Here is a 20,535-nt window from a genome sequence, read left to right on the forward strand (position 1 = left end):
CACATCACATATATTTTATAAAACTAATGTTACTCTCTTTTTTATCCAACTTGATTAGCATTATGATAGGTCGGTTCCTCCGACCTGGGCCAAAGCCAAACTGACCCAATTGGGTCGGGTATACCAGACGCGATTTTGCACCGCCTCTCCTTGCCGCCTAAGAGGGTCCACCGCCTCTTGCTTGCCATATTGGGGACCAATAGGGATTTATTTTCTAAATTAAATGCAAATATGGAAGGTAGGGAATATTTAAATTATTAATTGTATTTGGAAATGAAGAGGGGGGCGGTGGGGAGGCTTATAAATAGAGATGAGGGGGGAAGGGGAAAGGCATGCTTAGATTGGTGTTCTCTTGGAGTCTCTTGGAGTTTTGGGGCTCTAGACATTGCGTCTAGAGATTTGGAGAAAACGATCCTCCTCTCGAATAGAGGATCACTTGTATCTTTGCTTATGTTTCTTTGCTTTGAGTTTTCAGTAAAGTTCTCTTTGGTTTTCTTGTCCGTTTCTTCCCGATCTTGGTTATTATCGTTGTTTTGATCAAATTTGTATTAGGGTTGCTTGAAAACTCAAGTAGATCCAATATGATTACTTGCGAACTCAAGTACTTCCTATCACATCAACTTTTACTACTTTTATAATGTTTGTGATTAACTTGATATCAGTCATCATATACCTAATTTTATTCACCAAAATAATTATTTTTTCAACTTAATATCCTTTTCTATCTTAGTCATAGTTTTAGCCTTCATATTTTCCCTTTTTACAATGTATTGCAAATGTATTATATTTAGTCTTCTTCAAATGACTGCTCAATAATTTTGTAGCATTCTTATTTAAATCCACAAATTTAAAGCTGATCAAGCTTCCTTTTAGATCTACTCATATCTCTTTTAACATTTCACAAACCATTACATATTAAAAAAGTTATGATTAGTTAATGAAAAGAGGAAAACATGAAGCAAATGCAAAACATAATTGGATGAAAATACTAAAAAAAACATATTAAAAGAAAAAAATTTTGACGGTCCACATTAAAAATGACTACTTAAAAATATGGTTTATGTTGTAGAGGATATACTTTCTTGCTTTTTCTTCTCCTCCTGGTATATACAATTTGAAAATTTTTGTCCACTAACTCTGTTGTGCTATAAGTGCTAACTTCATAGCCAACAGGCTAAGGGTCTAGAGACCAATATCTCGGACAGTAGCATGAATGCATGATCATCATGAACTAAAACATCTGGTGGATCTACATCAAAAATCATTTTAAGTAAACACGAAGTCAATTATAACCACTGGTCTTGCATCTTGGGAAGACATGGGATCCAAGGTTGGATCTAAAATTGATTCAAGGCTTTGTGTACAAACCAGATTTAGCATAGTACAAACTGCCACTATGGCATATATATATATATATATATATAGACACACACACTCACACACTCACACATACATAGATCTACATAGATATACACACATATACATGGATATACGCTCACGTATGTGTATATATATATATATATACAAGTTCGCAGTTTGGGGTGTTCCTTCCAGCATCTTGAGTTTTGACAAACATTTAGCAAGAAGAATAGTAGAAGGAATGCCTTAAATTCTATATTATGCTAGTAGCCGTAAGTAGTGGAATCAATTAAATCTCATTCTCCAAGAACTCAATAATATCCATTTCAATTAGAACTCTAGCCACTAATGACCTGGAAGGTTGTGCAGTAGCAGCATCCAACTGAAGCTGTTTAAAAAATTTTGACCCAAGAGAATACATAGTGGATTTGTTGAAGTAGTGACTTTGTAGATGTAGAGAAGCAACCCAAACTAGGGTGATAGGAGGTTCCTCGGAACAATTAAAATGAGGAGACCACTTAAGCATACGTATTAAGAAGTTATTATCATAGTATGATATATGAGAAAAGTTTATTGAATAGGTTGATAAGAACGTGTTGAGGTTCGATAAGTACAACAATGTAATCTCCTACAAATCTCATTTCAGTCATGAATCTACAAACAATCTATATATTGGGATGGCCTCAGGAAAACGTGCTAACAAGGGAGAAAGAAAAATGAGATGTCAACTTAAAGATCTCCTCGTTAGAAAAAATTAGTGCTGGTTTACCTTAATGAGGGTATGGAAGCTTGTGATGAGTGGTACCCTATGATGCACAGACACGGACACGGCGACATGGATACGACACGGACACGGGACACGTCAGTTATTGAAAATATAGGACACGGACACAGGTTGGACACGGTATTATAGTTTTTATATTTAAAAAATAGTGTATAAAAATTAAATAAATATAATTTCAAAAATAATTTGAAAATAATAAGTCATTTAACTAGAATTTATGCTTAAAATGATTAGTATTAGGATGTCGAGAGTCAGACGTCGATGCCGTTTATCAGTCACCGAGAGAGGAGATGAAAATACCTTCACTGCCAAAAAGAAATGAAAATGAGAATATTCGATGATTGCGTATTAAGTGCGGATGTTGATTTGGTGTTGTGGATATGAAATAAGAAATTTAGTTTCAATCCCGCCAAATACAAGAAATTCTATTTAAAAAAAATCATAAAATATTTAAGATACGTGTGTCCGACACGCGTGTCCAATTTATATTTAATATTTTTTAATCGGACATGTTTTCGACGTGTCTGACACGTGTCGGAGGAGTGTCGGACGAGTGTCGTGTCGGACACTACACACCTCTTTGAGGAGAAGTGTCGGTGCATCATAGGTGGTACCACATGACCCTGCTGAAAGTATCTGTGGAAGCAAGAGGAGGGGACATGTTGAAAACTACGATCATTATCCCCTCTAATGGCCTCAACGAATGAACGGGGAATAGCATTCAAGGGAGATTCCATTGTGGTTAAAATCCTCGCAGTGGGAACTACCACTGGGAAAGCATCACATTATAGAAATACTTGAGGAGCAATTAGTTGAGTAGTAGGAATGAATACTGATAAAATATTCAGTGCTCTTGGAAGCGAGGTGGCACAATTTCATAAATGAGGTGTTGAATAAAAGTTGACAAAAAATGAGCTTGAATAAAGCAGTAATGATGCCATCCTAATGCCCCACAATAGCGGCATGAGATGACATCCATTACATAGGATGTGACCATAAGTCAATGGCCGCAGACTAAGAGCGCTAAGAGTGAGAGTGCATCAGGCCACTTGGAGTAGACAAGCCTTGGATGTGGAAGAAGTGCCCTGATTGAGATAGGAATGATGTCATTCCATGTGGGTCGGCGAAGGTTGTAGGCTGCGCTAGCACAAGCAGACATGCCACATATTGGATTACAATCAATAATTAAAGTCAACAGAGCAGTCAGGCCTTGCACGATGGTGCCAGGATGCGAGGGTGATTTCCTGTGCATGCGAGCATTGGGACAAAGGAACAAAGGTGAAATATCCACATGCGAGTGTCGTGACTAAGGGGATTCACAAGTCCAATGATTGGGTAAGATTGTGGCTTGTTATTTGTGGATGACATGCAAGCAAATCTTTTTTTATTGAGCATCACTTACGATGACATGCTAGACAACTTTTTTCCACTTCTAATCACAACCAGGATATGTCGTTTTATTTTGGTTTGAGGAAGATCCCAATTCTACAAAACATACTACAATAATTCATTTTATTATTTTAGCGTATGCTTTATTATTGACTATCAAACCAACATCAATCTCAACTTTTCTCAATAGGTTGGGATTGGAACAAGTTGTTAGTTTTGATAGCTAATTATTGACCTTCAAGATAGGTTAAGAATAGGCGACAGACAATGCTGGCTAATGATACTAAAGAATAAGATTCACAACCTTAGGAATGCAGTACTGTAAACTCGCAATAGTTAGTGGAGTTTTACCACTCCACATAAGTTGCTTCAACAGAAAAATAGGTTTGGAACGCTCTACAGAGATTTGGAATAGCTAAAACTTTGGAGAGCACAGAAAATTTGCCTGAATTAATTAACATGCTCACTTGATCAGATAGAAGACTGAAATCTGCCTTCCAGTTCTCCATGCACCATCACTTGCTCCAAGGGAGTCCATTTTAATGCTAGGAAAATGATATCAAATCCCACCACTATAAAATAAACTAAAAGTGAATACAAATAATGTTTTATATATAGTACAAATTTTGCCTTTTTTCTACATTCTGAACCTATACTAGATTTGAATAATTTACAACTTTTGATAAAGTTTCAAAGTAGTTTGGTATGTTGCTTGGATGTTCTCTTATCATTTACCTACTCGTGAAAACTGGCATTAACACCATTTGTGCACTGAATAGTATTGACTAGAGCAGAATGATTTATAGAGTAAATCCTAGATAGATCGAATAAGACTAATGATGGTGATAATGAACACATAATTCTCTTGTTAGTAATTTTTTATTGAGGATGATAATACGTAAAATTTAAAAATTATGAGAAATGCACTTTTTTTGCTGGTGATAGCAGGCTTGAAAGTAATCCTTAAGTACGATTTTCTTGTGTTGAGCTTATTTTTTGGCTTGCTATTAGATATGGTGAAGCTTTTGGCTTTAAACGTTTTAAAGTTTTTTCCCTACGTGGACAAATTTTTTAGTCCTATTTTTGCGGATCATAGAGGTTTGTATGGTTATTTAATTCATGTTTTTGGCATCAGCTTTACACTTGGTTGTTATGTACTCTGGTTTTAACTCTTACTCTTTTTTTTTTGCAGGTTTCACATAAGTATAATTTGATATATGTGATCACAAAGCTTGGTCTTCTATTTGTATATGATTTGGAGACGGCTGCTGCAGTTTATCGAAATCGAATAAGTCCAGATCCAATATTTCTGACTTCAGAAGCTTCTTCAGTTGGTGGATTTTATGCTGTTAATAGAAGAGGGCAGGTTCTTCTTGCTACAGTGAATGAGGCAACTATAGTACCTTTTGTCAGTGGCCAGGTAAGCTACCAAATTTGTACTTTTCCCCTTTATAGCTGCTACAGATAACTTGTTTATATTTTACATTTTTTAACAGTTAAACAATCTTGAGCTTGCTGTTAATCTTGCAAAACGAGGAAACCTTCCTGGGGCAGAGAATTTGGTGAGTCATGATATTTTTGAGGTTATCTTACATATGAATGTGCAAAAGCTACCAGTTGGTTGACATGATTTTTATCATCTGAGTTCATACCAAGATTCTTCCATGAGCTATCTATAAATGCTCGGTGTTGAACTTCATAAATTCATGCCTTGAAGCTCCTTTATATTGTAACTGATGATGTCATGTGCTGATGACTTGGAAATTATTGTTCTTTATTTTTATATCAATTGGCATATTCTCCGAAGCCCCTTTAATTTATAATAAAAGCATGATCCTTTTTAATGCTTTTTGGCTATTCCACTCAATTGATCAATTGAGATGTTATTCAAGTGAAATGGTAACTTTAAGCTTATAAAGTTTCATTATATCTTTCTGAACACTAATGCCTATATGCTTGTGATAATATATATTGTGTAATATGTTACCGTAATACTATTATTTATCTTGCTATTAGCTCTTTTTCCTTTGGATTGTATAGGAAGCCAAATCGAAAATAATTAGGATTTTAACTATTGTTTTGATTAGAGGAGATAGATTAAGTTTTTTTGAGGTATTGCAGAGAAGAATGGAGTAGATATAAATAGGACTATGCATTGTTTGGATAAGGTCAAAAAATTAAATTGAATTGATCTTATTTGGTTGGTTTGATTTAGTTTTTAAAACATTGCTTTAATTATTCGGTGTAATTTTGAATTTCTTTGATTTTTGTTTATTGGTTTAGTTTTTGTCTTTATAACTGATCAAACAAAAAATTGAATTATATTAATTTTTCAAATGTTGACCTCTAACTAATTAGCCAATCGACCCCCACACACGGTTCACGACGCTCACATGATCCCATGTTTTGGAAATAACTACTAGTTTAATTCATATAAAATGACTGAGGAACGAACGAGGAGAGGCTACGCTAACCATTCAGACTCTCACACATGCAGAAGGAGCTTTGAGCGACGGTTCTCTCGATTCTCCCTGCCCTCTCTACCGCATGCAACTCTGCGAGCCAAGCCCAAGGCTTCTCCTCTCTCACAAGCGACCATGCTTCTTGTTCGACCTCCTGAACACAAGTCGGATCTCCCGATCTCTAAGCCTCTCTTATGCCCGACTCACACAAGCACTGACTCTCGTGAACGACTTGACTTTTCGCTCCGACTCCCTCAAACCGTGGCACCTTCCTCCCAAACCTCCCATTTGTCCCTCACATGCGAATCCGCTTAGTCGCACAAACCCAAACCTCCCATTTGTCCCTCACATGCAAACCTACTGAGTCGTACAAACCCAAACCCAGTTCGATCCGGCCTCCTGATCTTCCTATTTCTTGATCTAAGCAGTAGGTGAGTGAATAAGGAAGAGAGGGATTATGTGTGTATAATAATTATAATTATATATATATATAAAAGAATGGAATGTCACAATCACTGATTGGAGGAGTCGAAGACATATACCGGGGTTGATATGCCCCCGAAGCCCTCGACTGTTGATTTGATCCATAATTAAATTCCTTAAACTAACCAATTATAACATCAATGAATTAATTAACTAATTGATTGAAATAATTTGAGATATTAATTAATTTAAACAGTTAAAATAACTAATTAAATGATCTAATTAGCATTAACTAACAAAAAAATTTAAATTCTAATTTAAAATAATTTTATTAATCAATTGAAACCTAATTAATTTGATTAACCACTTTAAAATGAAATTTAACAATTTAATTAAATTAAAATGCACTAATTTTAAAATAAACTTTCATTTAAATAATTGATTGAGCAATTTAAATTTTAATTTAATTAATTAAATAATTAACAATTAATTTTGAAAAAATAAAAGAATTAAACTGAGCAATTGATTTTTCATTAAAACTTAACTTTAATTAAAAATTTATTTAAGTAATTGACCTAATTAATTAAAGTAATTAAATCAAAATAAAAGAAAGAATCAAAGATGTTTTCTGCTATCATACACAAGGTATAACTCACACTAAAACTCAAACTCCTAAAAAACTAACTAAAATATAAAACAGAAAGAAAACTCTTAAATCCTGGACTAAACCCCTCTAACTCCAGGTAAGCTCCAACTCATGGTAAACCCTACAACTGCTAAAACCTGCAAGTAAACAAGCAAAGTGCCAGCTTGGTACTAGTAAAACAAAATTGGTAATGGTAAAATAAAATTGGTACTGGTAAAACAAACTATTACCATTAAAACAAAACTGGTAGTAGTGAAACATAATTGGTATTGAAATAAATAGAACAAAACTAATACCGGAAAGAACATAATTAATACCAAAGCAAGCAGTGTATTGAACAAATAGCGGTACTAAAGTAAAAAAGATAGGGTATTGAAGTAGGAAAACTATAAGCAAAATCATAGTAAACTACTGAAAGCTAGGGTAGAAGGCACTAATGTTGGGTGATAGGGTGCATAATTACTCTAAAGTCGGCCTAATCGGCAACTACGAGCTAAAGCAGGATGAATCTCAATTAAATTAATGCACATAACATCCCAAAGGGAGTTATAAACCTTCATAAGGGGAGCAACAAATCATCCCCAAGGCGAGTAATCAAACCAACAGGCTAATTTCAACGAGAAGCAGTAAGTCCTGCAAACCAAACACTAGATTGACAACCTCTAATAGAGGCCGTAAGACCTACTATACGAGCCACCTTACTTATAAGGCTAGGTTGTAAGACCCGCCCACAGGCTACTTCCAAGGAAAGACTTAAGACTTGTTGCTCGGGCTACTTCTAATAGAAGCAGTAAGACCCACTCAAATACCAAATTACATGTTTGCTAAAACCTTGCTAACCTAAACCTTTGTCCCAACAACTTCTAATAGAGATTATAAGTCTGATTTTAATTAATGCATTAGGGGAAAACCCTAGATAGAAGAGAAGTGACTTAACCCCAAACTCAAGTATATGGGCCACTTCCAAGAGAAGCTGTAAGACCTGCTATACATGCTACTTTCAATGAAAGTCGTAAGCCCTAACCCAAATCCGAACTACAGATAACTCATATATAGGGTCGTAAGACTTAATCCAAATTCAAACTATAAGCAACTTCTAAACAGGATCGTAAGACCTAACCTAATTCTAAACTATAGGCAACTCCTAAACAAGGTCGTAAGACCTAAACTACGGGCAACTCCCAAGCGGAGCCGTAAGTCTCAACCCAAACAATATCAACCTACATCTATCTACTTCAGTTTATTCAAGATCCCTGAGAGGAGGCAACCCATGAGTGTTAATCAGATTCTTTGGACACTACAATCAACGATTGTTAGTGTTGGTAGACTGAAACTTAAGGTATTCCCGGGACGATGAAACAATGGGATCTTGATCGGATTTACCTCCATCCCCCACAACAAAAATTAAAATTATTACATGTCTAAATATTAATTCATCCTTAATCGAGAGTTATGTTCTACACGTTAGGAGGGGTAATTAAGTATGAGGGTTTGTCGTCATAGGAAGTGGAACCTTAGAACTAAATAAACCCTAATGTCGATCTTTAGGGGAAATCTGGTTAATTTAAAATCCAATTCACCTCAGGGAGAAATGGGACCTAAAGCTTGTGAAAGCAGAGTTCGTGCCGTAGCGTCACTTTTCCTGAGCGAACATCGAATATTAAATCAATAAAATTATGTAAATAAAGAAGTGACATAAAGATCTTATATGGATTCATTCCACTTGTCAATATTATAAATTTAAACAAAAATTGCTATGTATTATTCTATGTATATATATATAATTAGTTTCATCATTAAAATTAATTATTTGATTTATTTAAAACAAAACCAAATTGATCACACTAAAATTTTGTTCAATTTTAGCCAATCCGACAAAGTGGGATAAAGGCATGATTTTGGTGTTGTTTGTTTGGTTCGAAAAATAGTTTGGTCAATTTGATTTTCTAACAATTGAAATCCATTGGTTTAGCTAATATGTAAATCAAACTATTCAAATGATCAAATGCATGCCACTAGAGATAAATTTGGCCTATTTGTTGGCATCCTAGGGAAGAAAACTTGCTTCCGCTAGATTTTCCTCTACTACTTATGGTTTTTCTTGACGAAGATTCCTAATTGCTTTGGTGTACTCTTCAATGATATTTCAATATTTCATATCATGTAAAATGCATAGATTGTGGGCTTCTGCTGGTGTTATGCACCTCTTGAACTTGATATAAATAGATAAAATCATGAACCATTTTCTTAACTGTTCTGATTCTACTCTTCAGGTTGTACAAAGGTTTCAGGAATTGTTCTCTCAAACGAAGTACAAGGAAGCTGCTGAACTTGCAGCGGAGTCACCCCAAGGACTTCTCAGAACTCCTGAGACTGTAGCAAAATTTCAGGTACCAACTCATCTCACGGACGCTTCATTTGAGTTACTGGAGCATACTTTTTTCAAAGCCTAGGTTACATAAGAATGTTACATACTGAATTTATTTATATGTTTGTATATACATTTGTAATTCATAAAGATCGTGGCATATATGAAACAAAATATTTATGTGATCATATTTGCAAACTCAAAAATTAATAATATGTCAAATGAGTTAAAATATCAAGATGAAGTGCAATAGTTCCTTAAAAAATGGAAAATTGGAGAGTGAGAGTGAGAGCAAGAAAATCTAAAATAAGATTGGTTTTCAATATAACTTCGTTACAGTATTATAGGTGGTATCTAATTTGTGCCCAACTTGTGTCTATGACATCTATATTATGAATGCCCCAGAAGTTTCTAATTTTTGTTTAGAAAAACATGAGAAAGAGATGGCCTAATGGCTTGTTTGACATATCATCCTGAGGTTACAAGTGTCCAGCATGATGCCCATTACATCATGACGTAGTAGATCTGTAGGAGCGTTGTTCCTTATAATCGGCTAATTGACACTATTTCTTCTCTAACTGCTGAACTTGAATTCAGTCAGAAGCATATTCACTTGCCTTTTTATTTTCTTTACTGTATCTTATGCTACACATTGTCTTTTGATTTATTTTCTCAGAATCTTACTTTGAGGGTCATTGATAACTTGTAATTAATTTCATGCAGAGTGTGCCTGTTCAAGCTGGGCAAACACCACCCTTATTGCAGTATTTTGGAACATTATTAACCAGGGGGAAGCTCAATGCTTTTGAGTCTTTAGAGTTGTCGAGGCTTGTTGTAAATCAAAACAAGAAGAATCTTTTGGAGAACTGGTTGGCCGAGGATAAACTCGAGTGCAGTGAAGAACTTGGGGATCTTGTGAAGGTTGTGGGAATGGAACAACTACCAAATACCAGGCTTCTTATTCTATATTTAATCCCAACTAAAATTATGGGTCATGCTGGGCTTTTTTCTTATTATAATTAACTCTTGATACTGTAAGACCTGTTGATTTGTATGGTTGTCCTTGACGTCTTTGTTCTTGCTGTGGTCAGACTGTGGACAATGATCTTGCACTTAAAATTTACATAAAAGCAAGGGCTACTCCTAAGGTTGTTGCTGCTTTTGCCGAGAGAAGGGAATTTGATAAAATTCTTATTTACTCCAAACAGGTATTGGTGCTAACTTTAAATTTAATCCAGCTGTGATTTGGATACGATTGGAAAATTATTATTTTGATTTTATTTTTAATCAATAAATATGCTTAATGATGAATGCAGGTTGGCTACACACCAGACTATCTTTTCCTTTTGCAGACAATTCTACGGTCAGATCCGCAGGTAAAGGATAATTTGTTTGCATATCTGATGGTTTTAATATTGTATACATTTCACTGTTTTTATGGTCATTACAAGGAATTCTTTCATCTTTCACTATGAGATTTGTTTTTGAAAAATAATATCAAGCATGTTGTTAGTCTAATTGGTTCATTAAGTTTATCGAACTTAGTTTTTTTACCACAATCTTGCTTTCAAGGTGAAACGGTTGACCTCCTGATTCTTAAACGCATTTGTAAGTGAACTAGGTATAGATAGACTCTTGATTACAAGTAGTTTAGTGCTCATGAAGGTTTAGTTAAACCTTCACTGCAGGAATGCTGGCTTACCATAACAGCCCTTAGACAACAAGCTTTTTTATCTTGATAAATTTTGTTCTTCCTAAATATATTTTATTTTTTATATGTAGAAGCTAATATAGTGTCTTACATATCAGCTGATTCTTATTTTGAAATTCTTGGATTGACAGGGAGCAGTAAATTTTGCCCTCATGATGTCTCAAATGGAGGGTGGTAGTCCTGTTGATTATAATACAATTACAGATCTCTTTCTTCAGGTTCTTCTTTTCATCTATTTAATATACATATATGGACTATGGTTATATTTTTTTATAAATAATCTTGTTATAATCATTATATATATTCATTGGTCAGAGAAAAAAAAAAGCAGAGTTTGCTCTTTTTTTTTCTTTATTTGTGTTCTTATTGATGGCCTTTTGTTGGGTGTAGAGAAACATGATCAGGGAGGCAACAGCCTTTTTGTTGGATGTGTTAAAGCCAAATCTGCCTGAACATGCGTTTCTTCAAACTAAGGTGATTTCTCTTTTCAAATACGTGTTTTCTGTGTTTTGTCTATTTTACAAATCATCTGATTATATATTCTAATGCTGCAGGTATTGGAGATTAATTTGGTTACATATCCAAATGTTGCAGATGCCATATTAGCCAATGGAATGTTTAGCCACTATGATCGCCCTCGCATCGCTCAGTTGTGTGAAAAGGCTGGCCTGTATGTGCGAGCTCTCCAGGTTAGATTTTTTTTCTTCCTTGTGCACTAATTTTGTTTTAGTGACCTAGTAATTTTTAAAATTAAGGCGGTGTTCAATGCAGCACTATTCTGAGTTGCCAGATATCAAACGTGTCATTGTGAATACACATGCCATTGAACCACAGGTTTGTTAGTCAAATTAAAATTAATGATTTTGAATGACTTTGTTCATACTGAACTATGTACTTTTGCATCTAGGCCCTTGTGGAGTTCTTTGGAACACTATCTAGAGAGTGGGCATTGGAATGCATGAAAGACCTTTTGTTGGCTAATTTGAGAGGTAACCTTCAGATAATAGTTCAGGTAATCGTTCTTCTTTGTCTTCTTTTCTTTGATGTGAATTCATTTTGGAGTTGATTTTTGACAGTAATTATGATTTCAGGTGGCAAAAGAATATTGTGAGCAGTTAGGTTTGGATGCATGCATGAAGCTTTTTGAGCAGTTTAGGTCCTATGAAGGTCTTTACTTCTTCTTGGGGTCGTATTTGAGTTCCAGGTACATTTTTTGCTGCGCATGCACATTTATAAAATAGGGATAGGCAGTTTTTGTCATTTATGCTTCTATGTGATTTATACAGTGAAGATCCGGAGATACATTTCAAGTATATCGAGGCTGCAGCCAAAACTGGACAGATTAGAGAAGTTGAGCGTGTTACTAGAGAATCTAACTTCTATGATCCTGAAAAAACCAAAAACTTCCTAATGGAGGCTAAGCTTCCAGATGCAAGGCCTCTAATCAATGTCTGTGATCGCCATGGATTTGTTCCTGATTTGACTCATTATCTCTACACCAACAACATGCTTCGATATATCGAAGGATATGTTCAGAAGGTATAAATAATTTTATATGTTGCAAGAATAGTAATGGACTGCAGCAAGTCATAATCATGGTAATTTTTCTGAAAATTAACAATGTTACCATTGATTTGATTATAATTTTCATAGGTGAACCCAGCGAATGCACCAATGGTTGTTGGGCAACTTCTAGATGATGAATGCCCAGAAGATTTTATTAAAGGTCTTATTCTTTCTGTTCGGTCCCTCCTTCCAGTGGAGCCTCTTGTAGAGCAATGTGAAAAAAGGTTGTAATACCTTAGCTGTTAAATATTAAATGCTTTATATCTTCTGGGCTCGAAGCTAAGTCATCAATTTATTTTGTCTGTGCAGGAATCGTCTTCGGCTGCTTACACAGTTCTTGGAACATCTTGTGAGTGAGGGAAGTCAAGATGTGCATGTGCATAATGCTCTAGGAAAAATCATCATAGACAGTAACAACAATCCAGAGCATTTTCTCACTACTAATCCGTATTATGATTCCCGTGTTGTTGGTAAATATTGTGAGAAACGGGATCCTACTTTAGCAGTCGTTGCCTACAGGCGTGGACAATGTGATGACGAACTTATTGATGTCACAAACAAAAATTCCCTGTTCAAGTTACAGGCCAGGTATCCCCGCTGTCTTGTGAAATGATTTTATTTATTTAGTGTTTCATTTTATTGAGAAGCATAATATTAAGTTAAGTGTGGCAGAGATGAGGATGCTCAGATGGATAAGTGGCTTTAATCTTAGAGATAAGATACGAAATGAGCATATACATGAAAGGTTGGAGTAGCTCCAGTAGAAGATAAGATTAGAGAGAGTCATCTTAGATGATTTGGTCACATAAAACGGCGGCCTTCAGATGACCCAGTTAGGAAAGTAGAGGTTTTAGAATTGACTTATGTTAAGAAAGATAGAGGCAGACCTAAAAAGACTTGGTTAGAAAATATTAGAAATGATCTTTCTTTATTAGATTTAAACGATAATTTGTCTTTTAATAGGACACAATGGAGAAAAAAGATTCATGTAGTCGACCCCACATAGTGGGATAAAGGCTTGATGTTGATGTTGTTGTAGTGTTTCATTTTATTCTTGACAATTTACTATGCTCAGGGCTGAATGTTTTCTTCATTAAATTACAGATATGTTGTAGAAAGAATGGATGCTGATTTATGGGCAAAGGTTCTTGAACCTGAGAATGAGTATAGAAGGCAGTTTATTGATCAAGTTGTATCTACGGCATTGCCTGAGAGCAAAAGTCCTGAGCAGGTATCTGCAGCCGTTAAAGCTTTTATGACCGCTGATCTTCCACATGAACTAATTGAACTACTTGAAAAGATCGTGCTCCAAAATTCTGCCTTCAGTGGAAATTTCAATTTGCAAAACCTGCTTATTTTGACAGCAATTAAAGCTGATCCATCAAGGGTCATGGATTATATTAATCGGTTGGACAACTTTGATGGGCCTGCAGTTGGAGAAGTGGCTGTTGAAGCACAATTATATGAGGAAGCCTTTGCTATCTTCAAGAAGTTCAACTTGAATGTGCAGGCAGTGAATGTCCTGTTGGACAACATCCGAAGCATAGATAGAGCGGTCGAATTCGCTTTCCGGGTGGAAGAAGATGCTGTTTGGAGCCAAGTTGCAAAGGCTCAGTTAAGGGAAGGACTCGTTAGTGATGCAATTGAGTCATTTATTCGCGCAGATGATGTAACACAATTTTTGGATGTAATTCGTGCTGCGGAAGAAGCCAATGTGTATCATGACTTGGTAAGGTACCTTTTGATGGTGAGGCAAAAGGTGAAGGAACCTAAGGTGGACAGTGAATTAATATATGCCTATGCCAAGATTGATCGGCTAGGCGATATTGAAGAATTCATTCTAATGCCAAATGTTGCTAATCTTCAAAATGTTGGTGATCGCTTATATGATGCCGAATTGTATGAGGCTGCTAAAATTATATTTGCATTTATTTCAAACTGGGCCAAACTAGCCAGCACTCTTGTCAAACTGAAGCAATTTCAAGGTGCAGTTGATGCTGCTCGTAAAGCAAACAGCTCAAAGACATGGAAGGAGGTTTGCTTTGCTTGTGTTGATGCTGAGGAGTTCCGGTTGGCTCAAATTTGTGGGCTTAATATTATTATCCAGGTATCATTCCCACTCAAATAACTAGTTATCTCTACATGGCTATGTTGCATCTATACGTATATGACAAAACGAATACGACATGGTACGGATACGAGACACGTCAATTCTTAAAAATACAGGATACGGGTACGGCGCGAACACGACATTATAATTTATAAATTATATATAAAATTTAAGGAAGCAATCAAAGCATAATATTTGAAATCACAAAAAAAAAATGAAAGTAACATCATTTGTAGCCTTGTAGCTTATAATATCAAAATAAAAGTAAGCATTAAATGTCTAGTATAATAATAAAAGCATAAACATAAATTGTCTAGCACATGAAGTTTCAACTATTCAATAGAAGGAATGATATGATTAGCTTCTTCAGTGGTTTGTCTTTGGACTTCTATATCATCTTCAATAAATATCATAGCTTCTAATTCATGATCATCAAGTGAAAGATTAGCAATTTCTTATATTCACATATCATCAAGAGGACTCAAATCCATCTCGGAAATGAGAGAACCTCTCTCGCAGCCGTTGAAGTAAATACGATGGGTCTTTTTTTCGGATTTTTTTTTTAATTTGCAACGGACACGCTTATCGGATACGTGTCCTTTTGAAATTAAATAGTATTTTAATTGGATACGACAAAGCCGTATCTAACACGTATCGGTGCAGCACGCCTTCATAATAAGTGTATCGGTGCAACATAGCTAGATGGTATTAAAATAATTTCATTTAAAGCTTCACATGCATTTATTTATTGATTTTGTTGTTGTAGGTTGATGACTTGGAAGAAGTCAGTGATTACTACCAGAACAGGGGATGCTTCAATGAGCTAATCTCTCTAATGGAGAGTGGGCTTGGTTTGGAACGTGCACACATGGGCATTTTTACAGAGCTGGGAGTTCTATATGCTAGATATAGGCCAGAGAAACTTATGGAGCACATAAAACTTTTCTCTACGCGCCTCAACATCCCGAAGCTTATTCGAGCTTGTGATGAGCAACAGCACTGGAAGGAGCTCACTTATCTGTATATTCAGTATGATGAATTTGACAATGCTGCCACCACAATTATGAATCATTCGCCAGATGCATGGGATCATATGCAGTTCAAAGATGTCTGTGTAAAAGTTGCTAATGTCGAGCTTTATTACAAAGCCGTGCATTTCTACTTGCAAGAACATCCTGATCTTATCAATGATCTTCTCAATGTGCTTGCCTTGCGTGTGGACCACACACGTGTGGTTGATATTTTGAGGAAGGTATGCCTATTTTTCGCTAACGCCAATTTATGCTTGTTGGCTTTAGTTGGTTTATTCCAAAGGCCTTGAAAGAAGCGGCTTTTGCTTATCACTGTCTTAGGCTTCGTTTGGGACAGCTTTTTTACTGCTTCTTAAAGCGACTTTATTGTATAAAAATGTTAATTTTTGTATTAAAAAGTTGTTTTAAGAAGCAGTAAAAAAGCCGTCCCAAACAAGACCTTAATGGTAAGTTATTACTATATATTAATTGTTTCATCTTTCATGGTCCCAGGCTGGTCATTTGCATCTTATTAAGCCGTACATGGTTGCTGTGCAAAGTAACAATGTATCTGCGGTGAATGAAGCACTGAATGAGATATATGTAGAGGATGAGGACTACGAACGACTGCGAGAATCAGTTGATATGCATGATAACTTTGATCAGATTGGACTTGCACAGAAGGTGATAGCAAGTTGGATTTATATCCTGAAGGTATTCTTAAAAACAAATTCTTATGTGCGTTTGCCTTTGTTATCTGAGCAGCTTGAGAAACATGAACTTCTTGAAATGAGGCGAATTGCTGCCTACATTTACAAGAAAGCTGGAAGGTGGAAACAGTCCATTGCTCTGTCTAAGAAGGACAACCTTTACAAGGATGCCATGGAAACTTGTTCACAATCTGGAGACCGTGAGCTTTCCGAGGAATTACTTGTTTATTTCATTGAGAAGGTAAATTGCTGCTTCAATATTATTCTTGTCGCACATCATTACCCACAAGTTAAGCTCCACTATGTGGAAATGCTTTGTATGGGTAGGTTTTTTATTTGGATGGTTTCAGCAACTTTAAATTGTAGATAGTCATGACTGCATCATTCTACTTGTGGAATGGTCGGATTTGTTGTGCGCCTATAACTTAAGCTTCGTTTGGGGCGGCTTTTTTATTGCTTCTTAAAGTGGTTTTCTAGTAAAAAATTAAAAATTTTGTACTAGAAAGCCGCTTTAAGAAGTAGGAAGAAAGCCATCCCAAACAAAGCCTTAGTATGCAGATTCATGATGGGTTGATACTCCATGATGGGTTGATACTCCATTGCCGACCGACATCATTAATAATGAAGGGATTGAATTCTTTTGTTTTTTTGGTAGTTTTTCACTACCTGTACTGTTTTCTCTAGGTATTCAGAGAATTTTGTTATTTATTGTTTGGTAAATTGGGCCATCCTTTTCAGCCTTTTTAAAACAATTCAAAACATATATTTCACTGCTCCTGCCTGTGTTTGTTTTGAGCAGGACAAATTATTTGGTGCGGATACCGGACAGAGAATCATTCAGATTTCTCTCTATATACAGTAAAAGCGCAGTCAAAGCACAGTTACTGGAGCAACTGCACTTTGACTGTGATTTTACTGTAGGCAGAGAGAAATCCGGATGATTCTCTTCATCCGGTGTCCGTACTTAATAATTTCTCTTTGAGCAGGGCTCTTTTAATGATACATTAAAGTGAATATAGAAATAAATATTATTTTCTTCCTTCTTAGTTCTTGGAGTCATTGTTCCTTTATCCAAAGGATACAAGCTGAGTGTTTGATTATTCTTTTTGCCTATTCTCATAGGGTAAGAAGGAGTGTTTCGCTTCATGCCTCTTCGTCTGTTACGAACTGATCCGGCCTGATGTTGCCCTCGAGCTTGCCTGGATGAACAACATGATCGACTTTGCCTTCCCATATCTCCTTCAAGTAGGCTGATTTCAATTCTTTGGGCCTTTGTTTTTTCTTTGCATTTATCATCCTATTCTAATGATGCCTTTTTCCATGCAGTTTATCCGGGAGTACACGGGGAAGGTGGATGAACTCATAAAGGATAAGATTGAGGCACAAAACGAAGTAAAAACCAAAGAACATGAAGAGAAAGAAATGGTAGCTCAACAGGTATCTATTTTCCTTTGTAATATCTTGCACTAGTATTATCTGGCTGAATATTATGCAGGGTGCATGCATTAAGCCCTTCTCCAACCGAACTCCAAACGCATGAACGGCATCGCTCGCGAGCTCCAGCCGAACAGCAAAACTTCCGCTATTTTGTTGCAGGTGAACAATGCGACGCCAATATTGGCGTGGCACTGTTCACCTACGCTATTTCTTTATCTCTACCGGATTTGCCGAAGAAACGCGCGAAAGAAAGAAAGATGGTTATTTCGCATAAGAGGCGCAAAATGGAGTTCGATTGGAGATGAATCCCGTCATTTTTTTAGTTTCACTGCATTTTGGAGTGAAGAATGAAATTTTTGGTTGGAGATGCCCTAACTGGCCTTCTTTCTGCAGAATATGTATGCCCAGCTTCTTCCTCTAGCTTTGCCTGCTCCTCCAATGCCTGGCATGGGGGGAGTTGGCGGAGGCTTTGCACCTCCTCCGCCACCCCTCTCAATGGGCGGAATCGGCATGCCTCCGATGCCACCATTTGGCATGCCGCAGATGGGAAGCTACTGATCGCATTGTGGTACTATCCCAATCATATTCTTAGAATTTCAACAATGGTGCAGAAGCCAACCAACTTTTCAGGTAATTTTTAGTCTTCCATCGATGATCTTCTTGGTTTGCAGGGTAAATTTTGTCATTTTTGAGTCTGAGTTTTAGTTTTCCTGAGTTGTTTTCCTTCTGATGAGGAAGAATATTCTGCTAATACGCCATTTGTATAGGATACGTCTTCCTTCTGCTCATTAGACCAGTTTTGCATTTCTCGATATGATCCCATTGTAACAAGCTTCTGCACCGTTGTTGGATGCATTGCTTTGCATTGCTGCAAGGGTTTTTCTTGTTGATTTATCGTGTGATGTTCATTTGAGTAGTGCTGAACTACATTGTATTATTCAATATATTATTTCTGCAGTGGTGTCTATAATTTTTTTGAAAACAGTTGGTCCAAACTTATGTTCGGTTGCTTTTCGAAATATTGATTCGTGCTAGTCTGGTCTGCCCTGGTGTTAACCGTTTTAGGCCTCGTTTGAGACGGCTTAATAGTTGGAAACGTGAAAAATAATTTCGGTTGCTGTTTGGATGCATAATTTTTGTAAAATTGTATTTTTCAAATCTCCATTGTCTTACCAATTTTCAAAACTTTTTATTTTTGTTTCTCCGGTAGAACAAGGCAATTTTGAAACAACCGTTTCTCGCCAAAATCTTACAGGAGTTCTGCTACCAAACGAGGCCTTAGTTGATCTAGAAGGGAAAAATTGTGGTATAAGGTTTTATCTGGTACAATTTTTTTTATTATTTTTTAAAATAGTTCTTTAGTATATTAATTTTTGAAAGCAGCAAAAAAATAGTAATCAAAAGTTGTCTCAAATGAAGCATAAGGCTTTGTTTGGGACGACTTTTTTACTAATTCTTAAAACAGCTTTTTAGTAAAAAATTAAAATTTTTGTACTAGAAAGCTGCTTTAAGAAGCACTAAGAAAGCCGTCTCAAATAAAGCCTAAGTAGTGTTAAGGATGGGCTTCAAAATAATTGGATTTGTTTTGAGATTAGTGGTATATTTAAAGATTTTCTATTTTGCTAATTTTAAAATAAATTTAATAAATTCAAAGCTCATTTTTAATATAAATTATATTAAGATATTCTGTTGATTTATTTTTTCTATTTTGGAGGATCTATCGTAATGCTTAGGCGTTCCTTTTTGCTTGTGAAAGATTTTTCTAATTCCCATTTGCTCAACCTTGCCACAAGCATTGTTGTGCCAAGCCAAGATAACTAGCCTTAATCGCCTTCACACAAGTTTCACAGCATCTCTCTACCTCCTCTGAGCTAGCCTCTTGCCATGATCATGTTAGCAATTAATTCATAAGGAGTACTTTAAATGGATTGTGCTAACGTGCAAATCATCTAAGCATCAAGGAGAAGTCTCAATTATGTTTATATAGTTACTACCATGGCCACAATACTGAGGAGTGAGAATATTGACATCTAGTAGAAAAGCAAACCCTTGTTGAGACAATGAGAAAATAAAAATAATTATAATAATGTAATTTAATATTGAAGACATCAGAGCTGAGGCCACTTGACAAAAAATGTTGAGAATATTGATCGAATAAAATGCATGCAAAAATAGGTCGTTGAGCTACTTAAGGAGATCAACCCGGGAGATAATATAATTCTGACATTTTATATAGGACTACGAAATTAATTTCCAAACTTGGTTTGACATATAAAAAAAATATATTATTGTGTTAATGGATGCATGTTATACTACATAGATAATTTGTCAGAGATTGTGTGTCGTCATTGCATGACACGAAGATTTAAACCAAAATCTGAGACAAACATAAAATATAAGGATGAATCAGTTCGTAGGATATTTTACTTACCCATAATTCTCTGACTGCGACGTTTATATAGGCATCTGTGAGCTTAGAGCTTCGCTGAATATATGAGATGACATAACAAACATATCTCGCAAATTGATGTCTTGACACATCTGTCGAAAGCAGAGGCTT

At 35.8% G+C, this 20,535-nt stretch overlaps 1 protein-coding gene across 1 annotated transcript in view; it reads left to right on the plus strand.

The window, feature by feature from the left end:
* The window catches only part of LOC110107920 (clathrin heavy chain 1), a 30,326-nt gene extending 11,374 nt beyond the window's left edge, over positions 1-18,952 (plus strand). The window contains exons 9-30 of the mRNA XM_020838365.2: positions 4,725-4,952; positions 5,029-5,094; positions 9,337-9,453; positions 10,155-10,352; positions 10,523-10,639; positions 10,748-10,807; positions 11,274-11,360; positions 11,533-11,616; positions 11,697-11,831; positions 11,914-11,976; positions 12,050-12,154; positions 12,234-12,346; positions 12,429-12,681; positions 12,796-12,932; positions 13,018-13,296; positions 13,813-14,815; positions 15,585-16,070; positions 16,342-16,512; positions 16,594-16,779; positions 17,661-17,783; positions 17,865-17,975; positions 18,369-18,952. Of these exons, the coding sequence (XP_020694024.1) occupies positions 4,725-4,952; positions 5,029-5,094; positions 9,337-9,453; positions 10,155-10,352; positions 10,523-10,639; positions 10,748-10,807; positions 11,274-11,360; positions 11,533-11,616; positions 11,697-11,831; positions 11,914-11,976; positions 12,050-12,154; positions 12,234-12,346; positions 12,429-12,681; positions 12,796-12,932; positions 13,018-13,296; positions 13,813-14,815; positions 15,585-16,070; positions 16,342-16,512; positions 16,594-16,779; positions 17,661-17,783; positions 17,865-17,975; positions 18,369-18,533 (4,287 nt within the window). The 3' untranslated portion in view covers positions 18,534-18,952. The remainder of the gene's footprint in view (positions 1-4,724; positions 4,953-5,028; positions 5,095-9,336; positions 9,454-10,154; positions 10,353-10,522; positions 10,640-10,747; positions 10,808-11,273; positions 11,361-11,532; positions 11,617-11,696; positions 11,832-11,913; positions 11,977-12,049; positions 12,155-12,233; positions 12,347-12,428; positions 12,682-12,795; positions 12,933-13,017; positions 13,297-13,812; positions 14,816-15,584; positions 16,071-16,341; positions 16,513-16,593; positions 16,780-17,660; positions 17,784-17,864; positions 17,976-18,368) is intronic.
* Positions 18,953-20,535: the final 1,583 nt, after the last annotated feature.

Source organism: Dendrobium catenatum, unplaced genomic scaffold, assembly GCF_001605985.2.
Source record: "Dendrobium catenatum unplaced genomic scaffold, ASM160598v2 fragScaff_scaffold_615, whole genome shotgun sequence".
Taxonomy (NCBI): domain Eukaryota; kingdom Viridiplantae; phylum Streptophyta; class Magnoliopsida; order Asparagales; family Orchidaceae; genus Dendrobium; species Dendrobium catenatum.